This window comes from Mesoplodon densirostris, chromosome 11 (assembly GCF_025265405.1).
Source record: "Mesoplodon densirostris isolate mMesDen1 chromosome 11, mMesDen1 primary haplotype, whole genome shotgun sequence".
In the NCBI taxonomy this organism is placed as follows: Eukaryota; Metazoa; Chordata; class Mammalia; order Artiodactyla; family Ziphiidae; genus Mesoplodon; species Mesoplodon densirostris.
The window spans coordinates 98,788,546-98,812,219 of NC_082671.1; the positions used below are offsets into that span (position 1 = coordinate 98,788,546).

Consider the following 23,674-nt stretch of genomic DNA (forward strand, 5'->3'; position numbering starts at 1 on the left):
TATTAACTAAAAATCTTCACAGATGTGCTCTAAAAAAGGAACATAAACTGAAGACTGAATGGGAGAACAAATGTACCAATAAACCCTGAAATTTTCTTTTAATCATGACACGTCTTTTGAGAAAGAAGTATTTCCTTTAAGAAATAATATAAAGACATTAAAAAATCATAAAAGTTGGGGCTTCCCTGGTGGCACAGTGGTTGAGAGTCTGCCTGCCGATGCAGGGGACACGGGTTCATGTCCCTGTCCGGGAGGATCCCACATGCCGCGGAGTGGCTGGACCTGTGAGCCATAGCCGCTGAGCCTGCGCGTCCGGAGCCTGTGCTCCGCAACGGGAGAGGCCACAGCAGTGCGAGGCCCGCGTACCCCAAAAAAAAAAAAAATCATAGAAGTTAAACAAGAGTTGGATAGAAACAGCAAGAAGGAAAGGAGAATTCACCATGAATTACCTAATTTAATGTTAGACGCAACCGTAAGAGACTGCTCATCAGGTCCAGTAAAGCTCAAGCAGGCTGGCAAGGAGATATTTCCAATTCTAACCCTAGATAACAACTCTGCATTATTCACATTGTGCAGCACCCTCTCTTAGGTGAAAGGCTTGACTCTCATGCTTGGGTCTCCTTGTGTCTGGAAGGCTACTCCAATTTGGTGTCTTCAGGGACATCTTATTTAAATGTTTGTATTCCCCAGGATACTATCCTCAGGTTAGTTCTTACAGAAGAGTCTTTACATGTTGTGTAGTTAATCTCATCTACTCATATTATTTCATCTATCATCTAAACACCAACAGTTCCTAAATCTGGGAATATAAACTTCCTCTCCTGAACTACAGATCCACAAATAAAACTGCTAATGAGCTATCTTCATCTGGAGGATTCCCAGGCATCTTAAAGTCGGTGCATCTAGTACTGAATTCATGCTTTTCCTCTACAAATCTGTTCCTCCTCACAATTTTCCAAATCATGTATCTTAAAGTCATCCTTGATTATTCTTTTCACTCACCATCCACAGATTTTTTTCACCAAATCCTGTAGTTTTAAATTATTTTTCATTCTGTTTTCCTCACTCCATTTCCTATGTCCTTCTTTTCTTGTCCAGTTTTACTCTTATAGTTCCCTGTCTCCTTATTTAATTTTGCACCCCCAGGATTTCTCTAAAACTATTCTCTACAATGCACCCATACTGATCTTGTAAAACAGAAATCTGTATCCCGACACCGCTTTAACTCCACAATTGGCACCCCACTGCCCTTACCATGAAACCCACACTCCATAACATGTAATAAGTCTGCCTCCTGATCTGGCCTCATCTCTCAGCCTTTTCTTCTTGAAAGTTTTGACTAAGGATTCCAGAACTACTTGCTTTTTCCTGAAGGAAGCTAACTTTTCTATTATTCTAACTTCTATTACCATTTTCTTTTCATGTTCTGCTTCAATTATTTTCAAAATTAAGCTCTGATGCTATCTTATTTGGGAGATATTTCTCCTAATGCCTTGTCCGTTCTCCTTTTATGTTTTGAGTTTGTTTTCACTGTATTTTAAACCAATATATTATTATCAACTTAACCTCGTTTATATACATCATCTATACCCTGACGATAAATACAATAATAACCATGGTGACAATACTTTATTTTCATTTATTGAACACTTACTACACGTCAGGCAATGTTTTAAGTTCTTTAGGTAAATTTTCTAATTTAGTTCTCACAAAATCTCTGTACTCTGGGTAGTATTATCAATCTTTATTTTACAGATGTGGACACTGAAACACAAACAAGTTAAGTAAGCTGCCTAACAGAGCTGAGATTAAAATTCAAAGTCTGGTTCCAAAAACTATATTCTTAACCATGCTCTATACTGTCTTTTGTCGAAGGTAAGACATGCCTTACCGATTTGATGTCTATCAAATAGAATGTTGGTCCAGTAATGACAGCAGGTTCACTCCAGCTGATGTTGATGCTAAAAGGTGATGTTGCTACTACATACACATTTTCAGGAGGACCATCTGGAGCTATGAAAATAGAAAAAAATCAATTACCTTGCTATATTTAAGCTAGTATTTGCCACAATACGATAATAGAAAAGAGTATAAAAAAGGATAATCATGATGAATTAATTATACATAAATTTATAGTTCACAGCATGCTAAAAGGCATTGGCAAATCAAACGATGTAATTACTTTCAAAATAATTACTATTCATAAAGAACTTCCATATGAGAAATTAATGGTCATAAATACATGATTTTTAAACTTGAAATAACAGTTTGAAAAGAAAGCATTATTATTGCTAAAATAAATCTTTTTGAACAAATCAATATTTTATTTTAAAATAGTTAGCTTAACAATGTTGTTTTAGGAAAACCTGCAGAAACTAAACATATTTGACTACAGAAAAGTGGAACTGGTTCAAGTGAATTATATTTAAAATGTATTGTCTTACAAATGTATCAATAAATTGGGCTGGTTTATTGTTTTTACTGAGGGGGTAGCATAGGAAATAGGTTATACAACTGATCTTATTATTACAAATGTAAACATTTCCTGAGTTCATTATGATTCCAAACAAATTCTTTAATTTGTCTTACTTTTATTATTGTTATCTTTCCTCAAGAGTGCAAAACAAGAAATAATATTTTAAGGAACTGACTGATGAAAACCTGTGTTGAAATTTCAATTTGTGAAACTACTAGGAATTAGAAGAGTTTTCAGTATGTTAACGATTTAGTCACAGTTACTTTGACATAGACATTGACCTAGAAACACTGTTTACACATCCCTGTCCTATCACGGGGCCTCGTCAATTCCAGGGATATTAAATATTGGGAGATGAGTATTTCCCAGCATTTCTGATTTTTAAATCCACATGAACAAACATTACTGAACAATATCATTCCTTAGATCCTGAGAAGGGGTAAAGAAGAAGAGAAAATATTCATTTCCTCAAATTTATAACAGCAACAAGTTGTATGATCTTGGTCAGACAATAAAATTTCTGGACCTCAGTTTCCTCTTCATATGCATATTTCACAGTGTTTTAAAAGGAACTGTGAACACAAAATGTGTGAGAGTAGCCCATTAGTTTAGTGTTTGGCCCTTTTTGTAAATTAATACAAAATATTATAACAAAGGGCAAAGTAAAGATAAGAACTAATTAGAAATACAAATAATCTACTATGAGAGGGCAAAGACAAAGTGGTGAGTACAGTTAGGTGGGGAGTCAAGGTAAAGTTGCAGAGAGGAGCTGGGGATTGAATAGACTTTGAAACATGAGAAGGATTTCAATAATCAGAAGGGCAGGTTTGGGGGCACTTCTTTGCTAAGAAGGTCATAAGCAAAGCCACAAAGATAAAAACAATGGGGTCCACAGACTGAATATTATTTCTGCAGAATGGCTTTCTTAATGCTTATTAATCTTATGCTTATGCTTATTATTTTATAATTGAAAAATATAATTCTAGGAAGGGGTCCACACACTTCACCAGACTGTCCAAGGAATTCATGGTACAAAAAAAATCAGAACCCCTAAATTTAAGGAATAGAGATATCACAGAAAAACCAGCATTAATGGAGGGATAGGGTAGGGAACAAGCCTCAAGCAGTCATTTGGGAACTAAGTTAGGGAGCACTCGATTATCTTAAAGCGTCTGAAGTTCATTCTTTTTTTTTTTTTTTTTTTTTTTTTTTTTTTTTTTTTTTTTTGCGGTATGCGGGCCTCTCACTGTTGTGGCCTCCCCCGTTGCGGAGCACAGGCTCCGGACGCGCAGGCTCCAGACGCGCAGGCTCAGCGGCCATGGCTCACGGGCCCAGCCGCTCCGCGGCATATGGGATCCTCCCAGACCGGGGCACGAACCCGTATCCCCTGCATCGGCAGGCGGACTCTCAACCACTTGCGCCACCAGGGAGGCCCTGAAGTTCATTCTTTAAACAATGGGATGTCACTGAAAGTTCTCAGAAGGGAAGTATTTTTCTAATGATTTAGGAAGAAATCTGATGCAGCTATGAAAAAGACATGTGCTCTGAAGCAATGAGTCCAGATAGGCTATTTCCAAAAAGCCAGGTGAGATCTGATGAGACCCAAAAGTAGAAGAGTGACAGTAGGTAGAGATAGGAGATGCATCCCAGAGCCCTTAGAAAATCTAATAAAAAGAACTTAAGGGCAGATGAGATGTGAAATAGAGGAATGTAGTAAAAGCTAACCCATGTATTAATACTGGGAGAGTATCGCTAGAATTCACAACAACAGCACGTTCAGGAACAGACACTAGTTTTGGTAGGGATAAGACTATGGCAGGAGATGATAAATTTGGTCTGTACTCATTAAGTCTGAGACACTCACAAGGATTCAGATGCCTGCCTGGCAACTGGAAAGGTGAGCCTAGAACCAGGGAGACAGGACCAAGATGGAGAAGGGTTTTTAAATTTTTTCAGATAATTCCTTACAAATTGGGATAGTATAAATATGGCAAGTATATCTGGTTCAAGTGAGTCACAGGCTCTGAAGAAAGACAAAAGTTTTATTTCAACGCCAGGTAGCTGTTTAAGATGCTAATAGTAGTGACAATCTTTGGACTATGAATGAGTTATTGGTACTTAGAACATTTCCAAGAGAGATGATATTATATGTTTTGGAATTTGGGAGCCCAGCTCAGCCCATAAAAGTATTTTTTAAGAGTAGCACTGAAATAATTTAAAGAAGTACTCAAATGTTACTATAGAGGACTCTAGGAAATATGTATAAGAAAGTTTCTGTGGGAAAATGCTCTTGGGGTGACAAACATATCCTTCCTACTTGTGCCTTTTCTGAACTTTGTGCAATACGCTGAACACTGACTCAGAGATCCAGTCTATATGGCATCCAGGGGAGAGAGTGAGGAGGGGATGCTCCTGGATTCAGAGGTGTGATAAGCTGAGAGGTGTTAATAATAATGACAGAATTAGGCACATGATTTCTCTGGTAACTAATGTAGAGAGATCATGGAATCTCAGCACTTAAACACACCCTGCATGTCCTGAGATCTTCAGTCTTATTCTAACTTTAGGATCCTAGATTTAGGAAAACTGCCTCAAACTGTAGCATAATTCATTTAGATAACTAGACACATAACAAATGAGAGCTATAGGAGGTCTCCTGCCAGCAGCATAATTGTTTTTGGATGCCCTCACAGAATAATGCACTCCATATTCAAAAGTGGCAACTCTCTTTCCTTCGCAAGCTGGATATTCCTTAGAAATAAGGAGTGGATAGGCTTCAGGATTAGGTACACCATCACTGATCATCATTATATACTTTCCTCATGGAGAAATCGCTCTGAAAAATGTAAGATGTTTTGTGGGTTTCAATGGCCTGTCTCCTGCCTTTGACTCTGTAAAAGGGGATGAGCTAGAAGCTAAGTAAAGCTTTATTAAGGTGGCTATTGATTAATATTTTAATTATTTATCCTTTATTAATGTTTTTGCAAAAGCTGCCTTCTAGCTCTGTATGGACCATTGTGGAGAGGAAGAATTTTCTGACAGGCTGCACGTTTCAAGTGGTATGAGACAGGAAAATATTTTAGCCTACCTTTTCCTTTATTTCTACCAAAATGTTCTGTTGGCTTTTAGGTGAAATTTATGCATTTATCCAACCAATATTTATTGAGCATCTTCTATGTGCCAGGGACTGGGAAGACACCAAGCTTATAGAAGTGATCAAGGTAGCTGTGGACCTGTCTATATAGAGCTTCTAGTATGTACCCACTCTTCTTCACTCAGCAACTGTTTATTGAACACCTACTCAAGGCAGGCACTTTTGAGGTGCTGGGAATAGAGAAGAAAACCAGAGATACAAAGATCATGGAACCCCTATTTCAGTGGAGGGAGACAAATAATATATAAGTATATTATAAAAATTTATATAAATTAATATATACCATACAAATAAATGATATACTATGTTAGGAAGTGATATGTACCATGACAAAAAATGCAGCAGGGTAATTGGGATGGGAATGTGGATAGGAGTTACTATTTTAAAAAATATGGTGGTCAGGCTATGCCTCTCTAAACAGGTAACATTTAAACAAAGATTTGAAGGAGGTGAGGGAGCACGGGAATGTTTGAAGAAGGAGTGTCACAGGGAGGAGAACGGCCAGTGCAAAGACCCTGAGGCAGGACTGTGCCTGGTGTGTTCTAGGAATAACAGGGACTCCAGTGAGGCTGGAGCCAAGTAAGTCAGAATGTTGAGTCAGACAGGAAATGAGGCCAGATTGTGTAGGGCCTTTAATGCCACGGCTAAGGTCTTTTAAGAACTGCTGTCATAGACAAAAAAGACAAACGCCATAGTTTAATAAACTAATATCATGAACTAGAAGGAGCCTCTATAGATTTTGGTGCTTGGTATCTAACTCATACCAAGAAGATGGGCCAAAGTCCATTATATCAAAAGAGGACAGATTATCTCCAGAATGTTATTCTTATGCCTCTATAACATATATAAACTCGATGGCTGTCGGGATTACACTTTTTTTTTTTTTTTTTTGCTGTACGCGGGCCTCTCACTGTTGTGGCTTCTCCCGTTGCGGAGCACAGGCTCCGGACGCGCAGGCTCCGCGGCCATGGCTCATGGGCCCAGCCGCTCCGCGGCATGTGGGATCTTCCTGGACCGGGGCACGAACCCATGTCCCCTGCATCGGCAGGCGGACTCTCAACCACTGCGCCACCAGGGAAGCCCCGGGATTACACTTTTAAACCTAACTCATTCTAGCAGGCAGGCAAGGTGGTGCATTACTGTTGCCCAGATAACATGGACAGCTTACTGAGAATTTTCTGTGATAAGAAAGCCAATGAGATTTTTCTGTGACTAGGTTGATGGTAGCTTCTTTTTACAAATATTTTCTGGAAATATTCTTCCATGTCTGTGTCTTCTCTGCTCTGTAGTCTGGATCTTTGGGGTCTCAAATGAGGACAGATCCAAAACCATTTCCCAAGGAAAACCTCGGCTAGTCTTGCAAACATGTCTGTAGACTATAGCTCAGAAAGCAGTATGATGCCTTGCTTCAACTTCTCATCTTTCCTAGTGAAATGTCAACCCTGCAATCATTCCTTTAATACCAGCAATCAAAGCCCTCATCAGGGAGTGTCTGCTACCCCAAGCAGAGCTGACAGAAAAATGACATTCAAAGATCATTCATGGTACATACTAACCACTTGAACTACTAAATATTTTAAGTTCTATGCACTAATCAATCATTATAAAAAGGCAAGGTATTTAGCCCCTCTCTGAGCTGTGCTTTAATTCTTGAACTTTCCTAAAGTGTTTTTTATCTTTCTTTTTTAAGAAACAATCACTCTTAATAACATTTGCATTTTCAGTATACTTGATAAAATTGCCTGTTTTGTTACACAAGTGTCCCCTGTGTTAAATCCTTTATGAAATATTTCTCTTAGAACATATTATATTAATCTATATTCTTGAAGAATTATAATATGATGGAATAAGAACTCCTAAATCTGAAATTAAAACAAGTAAACACATACCTAACTAAACTGATATGAATATATTATATGCACATAACTGAATATATATTTCATCTGTATAAAGCAATGAAAGATAAACATTTGATTAATTCACAAATATTTTAAGAGAAATATTTAGAACACCAAATGCTCAAAGTATACTATAAAATAGTATCTAATTATTTTAATATTGTCCAAATATTATAATGTACTTTTAAGCAAATATCATTTTCAAGTTTCTTTTATGCAGTTTTCTCTTGGACTTTATCAAAATTCCAAAAATGCATAATAAAATAATTCAGTATTATTTTTTTTTCTTTTATTCCAGTGTGTAGTAAACTATTATTAGAGTTACATAAGGGGGAATACAAAATTACAATTATGAATGTCAACAATCAAAATAAAGGAAGCTTAAAACAGTAAAGGTATGGGGAATTGAAAATATGCCAGTTTAAAAGCTTAGTAATATATAAGCATCTTTGGGAGACTTTGTTTGTCTCTCCATAAACTGTCACATTCTGATTTAGGATTGTTTGTGAAATGAATCTAGTCAGTAGTAGGCCAAGATATCACTATACCCTTTCTCTTATAAATCACAGCAATTTACTCAGTAGGAATGATCTATCCTTATTCTCTCATTCCCCATAATCCAATCACTTCCTCTCATAAGCACTTTTCCCCTGGTTTTCGCAATAATGCATTTTCTGTAACTAACAACCATCATTTCCTGATTATCATGCTTCTATCCTTGCACAGGAATGTGGGTCTTATGTGGGTCAGGGTCATCTTTCCCATCCATCTGTGTCCCCATGCTAAGTGTGTTAGCTGAAAGGTGAGTCTGGATAGACCATCATTATGCCTAGTACATATAAAAGTTTGAATGCCCCCAAGTCTATGACACTTTGATTAAGAACCATCAAATTTTGGTGTGTCTAATACTACACTTTCAGAATAAGCACATGCAAAGAGTTATTAGAAACTTTGCCTTCTGCAGATCCCTGTAAATTTTATTTAATGATGAAAAACGTTGTAGAAAATACTCTGGTTTTTAGTGCATGCTGTAGTGACCATCCTAAAGAATAAGCATAAATAAATGACTTGACAGCAACTCACAAGGCAAAAACTCTTGAGCTCTGTACACATGTATGATTTAGATTGTCTGCACATCTATTTGAATTTAAGTTCATTTCAAGTTTATTTAAAGGTCCTTCCCTTCAGGGTACTTTAGTTTCAGGATTTGGTACACTGGACCATCAGATTCCTATCTACTGTCATCACTAAATGAAGGACTCCCATTCTTTTTCAGCTTATACAAGTATGAACAGCCTCTAGGACTGTGCGTTGCCTTAGATTCACCATACCTGAAGGAATTTGCTTTAAGTTTTAGATGTCTCTCAGGACTAAACAAAATCTAATTGGCTGGGTGGTTTGGGTGGATTCCTTACATCTTAAATAATTCAGGGCATCAAGGGCCCTGAAGAAGTTCAGCAATTAGATTGACCATATTGATGGAGGCCAAGAGCATCTCAGGACACATCCCACTGGTTACAATACTGCACTAATTGGCTATCCTTCACTGGTGTTGAATGTTTCCCTAGAGCCCAGTGATTTCACTGCCCAGTATGAGATACTACTGTTGGTGTATGAAATATTTCCTACCCTTTTACAAGATTTTAATTTTGTTTTACAGTTAGATTTCCCAACAGCAAGATAGTAGCACAAAGGGCAACTATTACAAGCATAAGAATTTGACCTATTAGACTGTTTGATGAGTACTGAGAATGATTCATGGATGCCCACAGGATTAGACTTCATTGTATGACCATTTTCTTTGATGCTGAATGAGTAATTTTCTGAGTCATTTCAGGTTAGCTTAGGTGGAAAAAAAATACAAAATACCAAAAAACTCTCACTTCCAATATTAGCCATGCCAGGTAAGAATGAAAATATTCTCATATTAGTTCCACTGCTTTTAGGATCAGATAATACAGCTTTTTCTAGAATAGCATTATGTTCATAAAACAACTTTCTACAACAGTGGTTCTCAAAAATGTGGTCTTCAAACCAGCAGCATCAATATTACCTGGGAAGTTGTTAGAAAAGCAAATTCTGAGATCACACCCGACTTACTGAATCAGAAGACCTGGGTAGGGCCTAGCACTCCGTGTTTTAACAAGCCCTCCTGATGATTCTAACGCTTGTGGTACAAGTTAAAGAGCCACTGCTCTGTAACATCAACGTACTATTGGAAAAGGCAGTGGCACTGCTCTTCAGATCAGGTACCAATGATTAGAACTCTTGGTAACAAGGTTAGAAAGGGGGATTACTGTTTCTGTGAGGACTGGGAATGTAGTTAGTGGTGGAGGGCTTGGGAGCTGGTGATAAACATGGAAACTTGCATCTAGCTAACAGACACTCCACACACTGGTCTCCTTGTGCCTTTCATGTATTTTAATTCTGAATAAACGATGAAGAGGTTTCTCCCTACCATCACTCCCTCTCATTCCCAAAGCTTCTAGAGTAATACCAGGTCATCATGTTCCATGAGAACATAAGAAAACATCATCATTTCTATGGTACCTTGAAGCTATGTGTAGGAGCAACCTGGAATAATTCAGATAAGGTCATCATCATAACAAAGTGTTAGGGCTGGGATAAACATTGCTACTTCATTCTCCCATGCATTGTATGCAGGTATAATCAGGGTAAAATAACTATCAAGGGTATAATTAAAGAGAAGAGAAACTAAAAGTGTACTTAGAGGTTATGTGTGTTAGGGCAAGTCCCACTTAATTTGTTTGGGAATGGAGATGGTTGGATCATGTACCAGAAGCTTGTACAATATCTCCATCTTTCTTAGTCTCAGTTTTCAAAGCTAATAATGCCACATACTGATTATCCTTTAAATTTCCTTTAACTGTTTGGCTTTTAGTGCTTTGCTGAAAAAGGCATTCCACTTGTTCATGCAAATGGGAATTTCTAATTATTTTTATTTATATTCCAGAAAACTTGCTTAACAACCTGGCAAAAGTTTTTTGTTTTTGTTTTTGTTTTTGAAATTCAATATAGAGTTCACCTAATCAAACTTACATGCTTTTGCACAGCAAAGGAAACTGTAAACAAAACAAAAAAATAACCTACAGAATGGGAGAAAATATTTGCAAATGATGCAACTGACAAGGGCTTAATTTCCAAAACATACAAACAGCTTATACAACTCAATAACAAAAAAAACAACCCAATTGAAAAATGGGCAGAAGATCTACATAGACATTTCTCCAAAGAAGAAATACAAATGGCCAATAGGCACATGAAAAGATGTTCAACATCACTAATTATTAGAGAAATGCAAATCGAAACTACAATGAGGTATCACCTCACACCGGTCAGAACGGCCATCATCAAAAATCTACAAACAATAAATGCTGGAGAGGGTGTGGAGAAAAGGGAAACTTCCTACACTGTTGGTGGGAATGTAAGTTGTTATAGCAACTGTGGAAAACAGTATGGAGTTTCCTCAGGAAACAAAAAACAGAATTACCATATGATCCAGCACTCCCACTCCCGGCATATATCCAGACAAAACTCTAATTCAAAAAGATACCTGCACCCTTATGTTCACAGCAGCACTGTTCAAAACAGCCAAGACATGGGAACAACCTAAATGTCCACTGACAGATGAATAGATAAAGATGTGGTACATATATACAATGGAATACTACTCAGCCATAAAAAAGAATGAAATAATGCCATTTGCAGCAACATGGATGCAAGTAGAGATTATCATACTAAGTTAACTAAATCATAAATAAAGACAAATACCATATGATATCACTTATATATGGAATCTAAAATATGACACAAATGACCTATCTATGAAACAGAAGCAGACTCATGGACATAGAGAATAGACTTGTAACCACAAGCCAAGGGGGAGGGGGAGGGGGTTGGGGGAGGGACTGAGTGGGAGGTTGGGGTTATAAGCTATTATATATGGAATGGATAAACAACAAGGTCCTACTGTATAGCACAGAGAACTATATTCAATATCCTATGATAAATGGAAAAGAATATAAAAAAAGAATGTATATACAACTGAATCACTTTGCCTTACCGCAGAAATTAACACAATGTTGTAAACCAACTATACTTCAATAAAATTTTTTTTTAAAAATAGAGTTGAATGCTTTATTAAATAGTTTAATTTTACATGCATTCTGTTATTTCCTTTAAATTAGGGTTTCACCTATCTTCTCTTTGTATACTACTTAGCACCCTTCCATCTCTTAGTACTTTCATACCACCATGAGGCTTTACCCAAGTCTTTGTCAAGATCTAAGAGCACAGGCTCTAACCTAGAAATGAATGAGGTTCATGAATAAATCAATGTGTGTAAAGTTCTTAGAATAGTACCAGCACATAACAAACACCTGATAAGCTTAGCTATTTCTGTCATTATTCTTAACTATCCAGCCAAGGAGTCCCAGCTCAGGTACTGGGCCCAACCAAAAAGTGCCCTCAACTACCAGACATAGCAATCCTATGTCTTTTTTCAGAAATGGGAGTTTTCCATAGTCAAATCAGAGTTCTCCCTTCTTCCTTAATAAATGCAGAAGAAAACAGAGCTGAAAATTTGTTGGCCTAGGGCCTAATACTGAGGCAGGCCTGAACTGAGGTTAATGACCAGAAATCACAAAGAATTAAATGTACTTCACACTTCTTTCTGAACCAAGAGAAAGAAGATTCTCAGAAAAGTCAAAATCAATTCAATTCAACATGAGATTTGAAGTTTGAGATGAGAAAGAGGGAGAATTCACTGAATTTTTAAAAGATAAAATACAGCTAGCTATTATTGGGAGAAAGATTTTTTCTTCTTTTATCCTTTTAATAACCAGGCTTTCTAGAGGCATACTTATGTCTTTTCATGCACCTTGAATGGTTCATCTCACAAAACTCCAAATAAACTGAAAGAAACCCCGATATGGGCAATAAAAGCATATAAGATTAAAGAAAACAAAACAAAAACCCAGACTTTCTATAATATTGATGATTTAAAAAATAATATAGTGATCATTTTCATCCTTTGATTTTTAGTGATTTTGCTGAAAAACACATTCTACGTGCTTATGTAATAGGATTTCAAAATATTTTTATTTATATTATGGAAAGCTGTTTAATAACCTGGCAAAAGCTCTTTTAAGTTAAGTATACAGTTGAATGCTTTAATAAACAATTTTACATGCTGACTATTATGTTCTTTAAATTATGATTTCATGCAAATATCCTCTCTTTGTAATTATACTTAGCAACCCAAATTTATACATCGGTCTCCTTTGTTTTCTTCATGGACTATCAATCACAGTTTATTATCTCAGTTAATCATTTTGATATGTTAAAGCTTCAGTCCACTCTGAAATAGGCATTTATTATTTTCTTTCATTGTTTGAAATTCTCAATTTATTATGAGCATATTTCTTTTCTATATGCAGTAATTCATACTTAGGTTAATTAATGAAAAAGAAAAAAAATCAACAATATAAAATAGACTGGGCCTTTCTCACCTTCTGAGATGGCCCACACTCTGTCTGTGGAGTGTGTTTCTCTCTAAATAAATCCACTTCTTACCCATCACTTTGTCTCTCACTGAATTCTTTCTGCAATGTGACATCAAGAACCTGAGCTTCATTAAGTCCTGAGACCAGCTAGACCAACCCCTGCTCACTGTCAACACCGTTGGGGACATCTTCTGTGTCGTTTCTTTGCGACAACTTTTTGGGCACTAACAACTGGTTGGGAGACTACCTTGGAAGCATCTAAAATCAAACTAAGGCCCCCACCCAGGTGGAAGATGGTAACTTCAGGCAGAGTATGATTCCTGGAGCAACACCCTGTTACCTCACCACCAACCAATCAGAAGAAGATCTGCACACAGTGGAAGATAAAAGACTCTGACCTCCCTCCCCAAATGATTAACTGCGATTAGCTTCCCCTTCTCCCTTTAAAAACTTTCATGGTCAAGCAGAATCTTGGGAGTGGTTCTTGGATATGAGTCTGCCTTCTCCCTAGGTTGTTGGCCCCCTGAATAAAGCAATCTTTCCTTTCCAACCAACCAACCAACCAATAAATAAATACATAAAATAAAATAAAATAAACTGGTTTTGTGAAATAAAAGAAGCTGAACATGTCAAACATGAATGGAAACTGACCAGGAGAATTTTAATTTTGACAATAACCATGCAAATATTTGAAAGACAAGCTACAGTCAGAAAGAAAATCTGAAGAAAATGTGTATGAACATTTTTGCAATATGGAGAATTTTGACACTGAAATACTTTCCAATTAAAGTCAAATGTCTTCCTTGAGTCCAAATGCCATATTCATTCAGTCTTAGATATTGAATAGGCATGAAGAGTAGAAACATACATAAGGCATGATCACCTGTCATCTCTGCCTGTAAGGAGCTCAGAGTTCGACAAGAGAGAGAGAGAAACAATTATGATGTAATACGTTCAGTATTTAGAAACAATTTTTGGAAGGTGGGAGTGGAAAGAGGAATTTATAGAAGGCTTTGCAAAGGAGATATTTGGTCTCCTTTGCAAAGAAGAGGCAGTTGGTCTCCAAAGAGGACAGAAAGGACAGTAAGAAAGAACAGTAAGAACACACATACTTTGCTCTTTCTCTGGAGCACAAAGGAGAAACAGCAAAGTACATGTGGGGAATATAAACAAAAATCATAAGTAACCATATAGAGCATACTAAAAATATAATTTTTACACAACAGGAAAATAGAAAAGTATCAGATTTCAAGCAGAGGAATAATAGATAGGTGTATTCAAAAACTAGGTTCAGGTGGAGGGTAGAGAAAATGGGAACAGAAAGACCATTTAGATATCTTTTGTAATAATCTAGGAGACGTCTGAATTTAGGGAGCCTTAACAGAGAAACATAAACAAATTCAAGAAATATTTAGAAGGGAAAGTCAGTAGGAGTTAGGTATGGACTTGGGGGTGGGAAAGGCTCAAAAGAATTAAATATGATTCCTAGATTGCAGGCTTGAATCAGACGAACAACAGTACAATACACTGAAACAGGGAACACACAGGTAGGAGGAGGCGTGCAGTGGGGCAGGAACAGTGGTAATACGGGGTTTGAGATGTCTGTGGGAATCTAAGTGGTCATACCAGTAACTTCAATCTACAGGTCTAGAAGAGAGAGAGATGTCTTGAATTACACATTTGGGAGTCTTAGGCAACTAACTTAGAAGACTTTCAACAGCATATAATTAATTTTGCAGAAGTACAACCATCATGTCTAGAATAAATTATATTCAATTCCTTTACTGGCACCAGGATAGAGCCTATTCTAAAAACCCACTGCCACCAAATGGGCTTCTTCACGTCATGAATTATATTTTCCTATTTATTTATGGCTAACTTCTCTTCTTATCATTATATAATTGTTTCTTTATAGAAAGGAGAATACCTACCTCTGTTATGATAGCATTCACCACATTATAAGTGCATTATGCCATTTAGAATATATGAAGAAAAATAATTGAATATATAGTAACTCATCAACAATGTCTCATTTTTAAAAATGTTAAGGAGTGCCTTGCCCTCTATTTGGTTTTTCTTCTTTTTAAATCATAAAGTTGCATTCCTTGGAAGCTTCTTTGATGAGCCATGTTTTGCTGAATTTTTTTTAACCTAACAGATGTTTGGGTAGTTAAAATTCCTCATGAGTATGGTATCCCGTGGTTTTCACAACCTAAGTGTTACCCCAGGAATTTTCCTTTCTTGCTGTCTTCCAGTCCTGGTGGTCTATAGGAGATGCACATTATGAGAGTCCCATTTCACTCCATACTAAATTTCACACCCACACTCTTTTAAAGTTGTACATTCCCTCAGCATTATAAGTACCTATTGTGCACCAGAGATGTTTAACAGCTTCCATTCTGCATTTCCCCCCCCACACACACACAACTCATTTTGAGTATAAGGATAATCAGAAAAATAAGAGATGAGTAAAATAAGCTATAAGACGTTAATGTTTCAAGTTAAATATTTCTGCCATTTGTAATTTCTGTGCTTATGTTTGTATCTCTGCACACTTAGCATGAAGTAGAGAGTAATGGCTATTATACAGATGATTTAAGCAGAAAAACAATTCGGTTTCAATTATCTAGATCAGAGTATGTGGGAGAAAGAAATGTTAGCTTGAGCTGACCGAATGTTGTTTCTTTTATTCACTCCAGTGTACAGTGGCAGATCTAGATTCAGAAAGGAACCCAATGTAGTTCTCAGCGTGCATTCCAACTTTGCTCCCTGCATCTTCAATTTGAGTACTCTTCTTTATGAGCTCAGAGAGAGTTCATACAACATATTTTCTTACTCTAAAAGTCATTTTAGAACATCTCATAATATTTATTATTCCAACTGGGTGGTCTTCTTATTTGAGCTATCCAAATGTTGAATAATCTGACCTCAAACTAGCTATCAATTGCTAGCTCCTTATCAAAGAAGCTCCAGGTTTTGATAAGAAGTTCTGGGAATAAGTGCTTGGGCACAACTTGATGCTATTAGAGTAACATGCACAAATCTGAAATAGTGATTTTATACTAAGTTATATTGTTGTTTAGTGTTTTCCATAATTCAGAGGAATCATTCATTTTCATTGTTTTATTTTCTTATAAAACAACATAACACTTTTTTGGAATCAATGACATAAAAAATCTTATTAAATTTCTTCAGATTACTTTTTATGTTTGCAAAATGTCGGTCATGCTTTTCATCTTTGGTATGCAGAATCAACATCTAAGCATTACTTGCTTTTAATCTTAAAAACATTATTACTTTTCAAGATTTTTGTTGCTTGACTGTTCTTATTTCTCATATTCTTATACAATATGTTAGTAGTTCACTATATATATTGTCTTGCAATAATATATGTAGTGTCTTTCTGTCTTTCATATCAAATGCCACCTCAGAGTATCTCTCCTTGGCTTAATAAATAAAACTTTTTTACTATACATTTATGAAATTCAAATATATTTATCATTAGAAAAATGTCCCCTTCATTTCTGAAACTAAATGAAGAGTGACCAACTCATTCTCATAACTTTCAAAATTTATTTATTATTACCACCCCCATATGAATACTAAGCTGAAAAGCTAATAAGTTTGAGAATGCCAAGAAAAATAGTAAGTCTGTTGTAACAAATTCTGAAATATATAAATCTTTTCACTTTTCTCTCTTAATCACAGTGGTAGAAAGGCAACTTTCCGTGTATCCCCTTTTCTATCTTATTGATAAAGAACAGAGTAGAAAGTTAGTCCTTAAGGATAAAGAACGATAAAAGGGAATAGGAGTAGCATAGAAAATCTACTTAACTACTGGTAAATTTTTTTCACACCCAAGTACTCTCTGATGGAGAAGTCAAATTGTGGCAGTGAGATACCAGACTGAGAGAGAAGAAAAGTACCAGATAAAAGTCAAACTGGTACTCCATACGAAGGCACTCTTTCGATTAGTCATCAAGTAAAGATCTGGGAGCTGGGGTGAAAAAGAAGCCAAGATTATCCTCTCCATTCCATCAAGAACTAACAACTCAACCAACTAACCACCGATGGCAAAGGAACACATCCTAATAAAACTAGAAAAATAATGCTATTTATTTTTTAAGAAGCTCACACTGATTGTGAAATATTTGAAATTTTCTACCATTATTCTTTTAAACCAGAATAAGCAAAGTGGAGTAGTAGGAAATTGAAAATGACCAAATTCTAGTGAGTGGGTCATAGACCTTAAAGTGGGGTTGGAAGCGGAGGGGCTCGGGGGGAAGCAATGACATTCAAGTGGAAAGACTCCCAAATTTTCAGAATAAGAATGGGAGATTCTTTAAAAATCCAACTTCCCTGTTTCATTTACCAGCTTTTGAATTGGTCAGGTTATATGTTCTTTTATGCTAATTGAACATCTTCCACCATCCTGTCTAGAGTACTTGAGGAAATGATACATTTAGAAATTCTAATTCCTGGCTCACTGTAGCAGGCAGAAGCAGCTACTGTCCAAGTGAGACGCTCCTAAGGAGTAGGACGGGAACCCTGAGTGGCAACAGATGCACAGGCATATGGTCTATTTTAATCAAAGGTAATAAATTAGCTGCCCACAGGCCAGATGTGGGCTACTGACATGTTTGGTTTGAAAAACTAAATGTTTTTAAATTTTAAAAACTTGTTACAGCAAGAAATTAAGTATGTTCACATTAAAAAGTCTAACTTTCCTATTTCTTTGAAAACATCCTAAGTCCTAATAGCATGACTTCTCTATAAGACAGTAATCAGACAGAGGTGAGTAGTGGTTGCCCCTGTAGACAGCGCGTTCTGTTAATCTGCCAAGGTTTCCACCACTCTCAATCGCCTTACATCAGCCTGCTTCATTCATTATGGTACCTGACTGATGTCTTCAGGTAACTTCGAGTTGTCCTTGGGACTTTAACATGTATTCATTCATTCAGTGTCCCATTTTTCTATCACTTGTAATTTTGGTTATTCTTACTGGCTGAAGCAACTAAAATTCTGAACTTTACCTATGTTCTAGTCTCTAAGCATCTGTTACTTTCTGTTTTCTAGTCAATTAGATTATCAGTTATTTCTTCTCAAAGTTAACAGGCTCAAAATAACCATAACTACTGACTAAATGCAACCTGGATTTGATTTTTCCATATTTTCCTTTCCTTTGTTATGGCACTATCATCCTCTCTATCCCCTGCACTGGAAAACAGTTCATTCTGCCTCCCCCATTTTAGCTTATTTAATCAAGTTTAACTCGTTCAGGAAATATTTATGGAGTGCCTACTGTTGCCAGGCACCATTCTAGGCAATAAGGAAACAGCAATGGTCAAGACACCTTCTAAAAATAAGCAAATACATATAAATAAAAAATGATCAGGTAATTATAAATTTTCATTAAGATAAGATGATATTCTAGAAAAAAAACTGCATGGCTCTTTTAGATTGGGTGGTCAGGGAAATTCATTCTTAGCAGGAATCATTCAAGTAGAAGTATACATTATAAAAAGCTGCTCATGCAAAGACAGACGTGGAAAAACATTCCAATCCAAATGAACAGGGCCAAGTTCTAGTACTTTAGTGTGTTCAAACAACACAAAAAATATCCAGTGTGAGTGGAGGATAATGGTAAGTGGGAAAATGATTATGGATGAGGTTAGAGTGTTAGGTTAAGAGCCAAGTCACATAGGGCTTTGTTAGTCATGTTAAGAAATTTAAATTTTATTCCAGGAGCAATGGAAATTCACTGAAAGGCTTTAAACAAGGAAGTGACATCATCTGATTTACATTTTAAAAGATCAGCATGAAAGCTAAGGAGGTCAGGTTAACACACTCGTAGCAGTAATGAAGGATAGGACTAATATGCTGGTAATGCAAATGGAGGGATGTGTTTAGATAGCATGGTTGAAATAAATCATTGGCAGAGTAGAAGAGGAAAAGAACACTGCCTAAATTTTCGTTTTCTGCCTTTGGACGATGAGAAGGCTTAGTGTTTAGACCACGTTAATTTTGAGAGGATATTAGACACACCTGCCCAATGATGTCAGTTGATCAGGTAAATATACTGATTGGGTTCCAGGGAGCAATCAGAACTGGAAATAGATACTTGAGAATAATCATTATATAAGTAGACTTTAAAGCCATAGGACAGGATAAGGTCACTTAAGGTAAGATCTCTTAGGGGTTGTGTGTTGATAAAGAAAAGGGCCAATGAAAAAGAAAAAAGAAAAAAAGAAAAGGGCCAAGTATGTTATCTCTGAACACTCCAACACTCAGATTTAAAAAATGAGAGAGAGAGAGAGAGAGAGAATAAGCAAAAGAGACTGAGAAAGAGCTATCAGGGAGGTAAGAGAAAAACCAGAAGAGCAGATCTCACAGAAATCAAGAGTCCAAGAGCCACAAAGAAGAGAGGTGTGTTGAAGGCTGAGTTGTCTGGATTCTGTCTCAAATGTTGAATTGCATTAACAAACATTCACTGAACATTTACTATACAAACATTATGCCAGGTACTCCGGAGAATAGTAACAAGATACACATTTGGCAACCTAAAAAATAAAGCCTCTAGATCAAAGTTTATTTCACTATTTATAAAGGTCTACAACAGCATCTATTTATCACTGAAACTCTATGTGTGTGTGTAAGCCTAAAGTCACTGAAAACGTGGTAAAGCCTGGCATGAAAGCAGCAGAGCTCCCAGATACGAGGGGGAAATGTAGGCATAGACAAAGGGTACTTGATGGCTATCAGTATAGCCTAATGACAGACCACTTAGAGGATCATAGTGCTTTTTGTTGCAATATAAGACTCTAGGACCTTGGTACAACTCTGGGAGTTTAAGAAAAGCCCTAATAATGACTGAAATTGAATTTCCCATCGGGATTCAATTAAGAAAAAATAAATGCTATTATGGTGAATGATGTTTAAGCAATTAGGGCAACCAGTTAATTTTAAAATATAAAACTAAAGTTACAAGAGCAATCTTTACCTATATTTTGAATGATTTCTATGGAAAAACATTTAAAGAGCTTTTTCTTGAATGCAGAAGTATATATACACATACAGAACAATACTTACAACCAGGCAGGGTTTGTGTAGATATCCAATTTGAAGCATCGCCATAGCCGGCATTGGTGCTGGCAGCCACTTGGAATCTATACCATCTAAATTTCTTTAAATCATATACTGTCTCTTCAGTTAGGTCAGCTTCGTAGAGGTATTGAATTTTTTGATATTCAACACATTCTTCAGATTCCCATTCTTTGCATTTTTGAGCCCGAAGTTGAGTGGTGATCTTATAATTTTGGAAGTAGCCAAAGATAGTGTCAGGTCTCATCCATGTCAATGTTGCACTAGTTGACTGAACATCAGAAAAAGCAATATTTGTGGGAGTGCTGGGAACTAAAAGTTGAAGGGGAAAAAAAAGGAAAACAATTGGAATTACCAAACATTGTGTGAACAGGAGGGAGAAATGGGATTTACAAATATTTCTTTACTATGCACGTAGTGGTGATCTCTTATTACAACTGCCCTTAGATTAATATCCCCACATTTAATAAGCAGAAACTGAAGGTGATGCTTCACAGAGCAATGGTTCAAAGGGTTAGGAGACAAAACAATTGTGATGTTTTTATTCCTAATTTTGCTCCCAAATTCACTCACAAGTTACTTATAAAAACTTACTTTGGTTCCTTATATAAGCACTGGTACAAAGAAAAATTGCATGCTCATATAATCCTATGTACTTTCCGAGGAATGGTCTGAGTTTTTAATATTCAGTTCCCGAAAAAGACGTTCTTATATTTAAATGACTAGATAGACACAAGCACATCTTATATATAGTAGATGTTGATTATAAAATAATTTAAATAAACAAGATTATTAAATGAATTAATAATGTATACAATTAGTTAATTTTTATTTTATCTTGAACATATTTAAAATTAGTATAACCCTTTCTAGAACATCATCAAGCACACTGACATTAATATACAGAATAAGGTATCTGTATATCACCTTCAATCACATGGTCCTCCTTGGAGTCATTTATTAGATTTCATATTAACCATTGGTTTGCTATATTCATACCATGTGTCAGGCTCTGAGGCTGGTGTTAGGAAATCAAGATACATAGGCTTATGTCTTGTTTTCAAGAAACAGTCACTTATTAGACAAGTATAATAATATGTGTGTTATGCTTAGAAATATAAAAGAACAATGAATTAAGTGACATGGGCACTTTTTTCATGCCTGTCCTTGTATATGTGCAAGGACCTTTTCTTAGAAGGCTGAGACAGGGAGACTGATAACAATGACTTGTATGAAAATTACACAATTCATAAAAACTATATGTTGATATGTGCAGTAAAGATAAGAAAATTAATGAGTTAGAAAATTCATTCGTGAAAAAGTCATTCATTCCTAAACATATCATATTAATTCAGGTTTCAATAAACACCTAATGAGCATCTAATTTATGCCAAGTACTACTGTAGGTGCTGGGAATGCAATGAACAAAATAGACAAGAGTCCCCACCCTGGTGTAATTTACATTCCAGAGGTTTATATACGACACAAGTATAAATAAGGATTATATAGAGTATTTTGGATGATGATTAGTGTTATGGAAAAAAATAAGAAAGGGAAAAAGGAGAAAGAGTTCCAAGGATAATGAAATTTTAAACTGAGTAGTCAGAAAAGAAGCCTGACTGATTAGGAGACATGAAGTTCCTGATGAAGGTGGGGAAACTAACCATGTGACTATCTGGAGGAAGAACATTCCCAGCGGAGGGAAATGCATGATTACAGGTCCTAGGTTGGAATCATGCCTGGTATATTTGAAGAATAAAAAAGAGGCCAGCGTGGCTAGTAGGAGGTGAGGTCTGAGAAGAAACACTGAAGGCTTGATTATATACGACATTGTAGAACTTTAAGACTTTCACACGAGCAGAGGAGTTACAGGCTCTGAAGTATGTTTTCACTCTAGCTGCTGTGTTGAGACTAGACAAGGGAGAGAAGGATGACAACAAGGAGAGTGATTAGGAGGCTACTGCAGCGTCAGCACAAGAGATCAGGATGGCGCGGAGCAGGACTGCAGCAGCAGAAACGAAAGCAAGTATTCAGATTCTGAATATAATTTGCAGGGGAGCCGACAGGATTTGCTGCTGTGTGACATGGCAGGTATAACAGAAAGAAAGGAGAAGAAAGCTTTAAGGTCTTCGGGTTGAGCAAACAGAGAGATGAAGTCACTTAGCCAAGAAGGCGATGACTGTGAAAGAAGTAAGCTTTGGCAAAGTAAGGTTAAGAATTTATTTTGAGCCTGTTAACTTTGAAATGCCTATCAGATACCCAGAAGGAGATGTCAAGTAATAGACGGGTGCATGAGTCTGGAGTTCTGTAGGGAGATCTGGACCTGAGTTAAAAATTTGGATTTCCTCTTAATTTTTTACTGAACTATCTACAGACCTATTGCTTGTAAATTTGCCTAAACCTGGAAAAGAAGAGAAAGTCTAATGCAATGGAAAACAAGTAGTAAATTACTTATAGCCATGTGATCAGATTCAATTACTGTTTTCAAATACTTTTATCATCAAATCTTACTGTATTTAATTGAACAGTAACCTTTAAAAAGGTAGCTCTACAAACAGAACACTTATAATATGACTTACAACACACTATCTTTAGTTATGCATAAGAGCAATGAGAGAAAAAGTTATTTTAAGGAACAATTACCTTTATAGAGGAAGAAGTTTTAGAATTGACTAAAAAGTAGAATTTCCATAATTTATTGAAATCCCTCAGCCACTAAGTTTGAATTCAGACCTCTTGGAGATAAGGCACATTTTCAAAATATTCTAACACAAAGCAGAGAAATATGACTGATTTGGGGGTTCAGGAAAAGTGTTAAGAGAAAAGGTTGCATGTGAGAGGAGATTCCACTAACTGTAAAGGTAGAGATTCAAGAAGAGGTGGGTAATGTGATCTAAGTCAAGTTTATAGCTTATAATTGACACTGGCAATGACAAAGAGAAATAGTCTGAGGACATACTATGGCACAGGATTATAGATAGCTTCTCAGGCAATGGAAAGCTATCAAGGTGACAGAATCAGATGTTCAGTAGTACATTTTATCAAGTCCAGTCTGATAATTGCAAACAGGAAAAGGGACAAATTCATAGAACGTTTGATTTGTTCAGCAAAGAAGAAATAAAATGATAGCAATAGGAAAGAGGTGAATTTTTAGATCTATTTTGGTGGTAGAATCCATAGAACAGGCAAATGAATCATAAGATCACAGAATCAGAATCTGAAGGAAACTTAGAAGTGATCTTGGTCAACCTGTCTTGTTATGTCTGACCTTTATGGAGGCAGATGTCCCTTAAAAATTCTGGTACGTACACCTTCTTCCAGTTTTTCAACCAAACACTGATAGGTGCTGATGCAAAAAAAAATTTGCAGCTGTAATTAAGAATCCAAATCAGCTTACTTTAAAATAGGGAGAGATAATCCAGTGGGCCTGATTTTTTAACAAGTCCTTTAAAAGCAGAGAGTTTTCTTTGGATAGTTACAAAAGAGGAAGTTAAGTATTCTAAGCAAGAGATTAGATTAA

The 23,674-nt window shown here is 36.3% G+C and overlaps 1 protein-coding gene across 1 annotated transcript in view; it reads right to left on the bottom strand.

Moving 5' to 3' along the window:
• PTPRQ (protein tyrosine phosphatase receptor type Q) overlaps nt 1–23,674 on the bottom strand; it is a 208,795-nt gene that overhangs the window by 71,888 nt on the left and 113,233 nt on the right. The window contains exons 26-27 of the mRNA XM_060113113.1: nt 20,143–20,466; nt 1,892–2,013 (exon numbers count right to left, since the gene is read on the bottom strand). Of these exons, the coding sequence (XP_059969096.1) occupies nt 1,892–2,013; nt 20,143–20,466 (446 nt within the window). The remainder of the gene's footprint in view (nt 1–1,891; nt 2,014–20,142; nt 20,467–23,674) is intronic.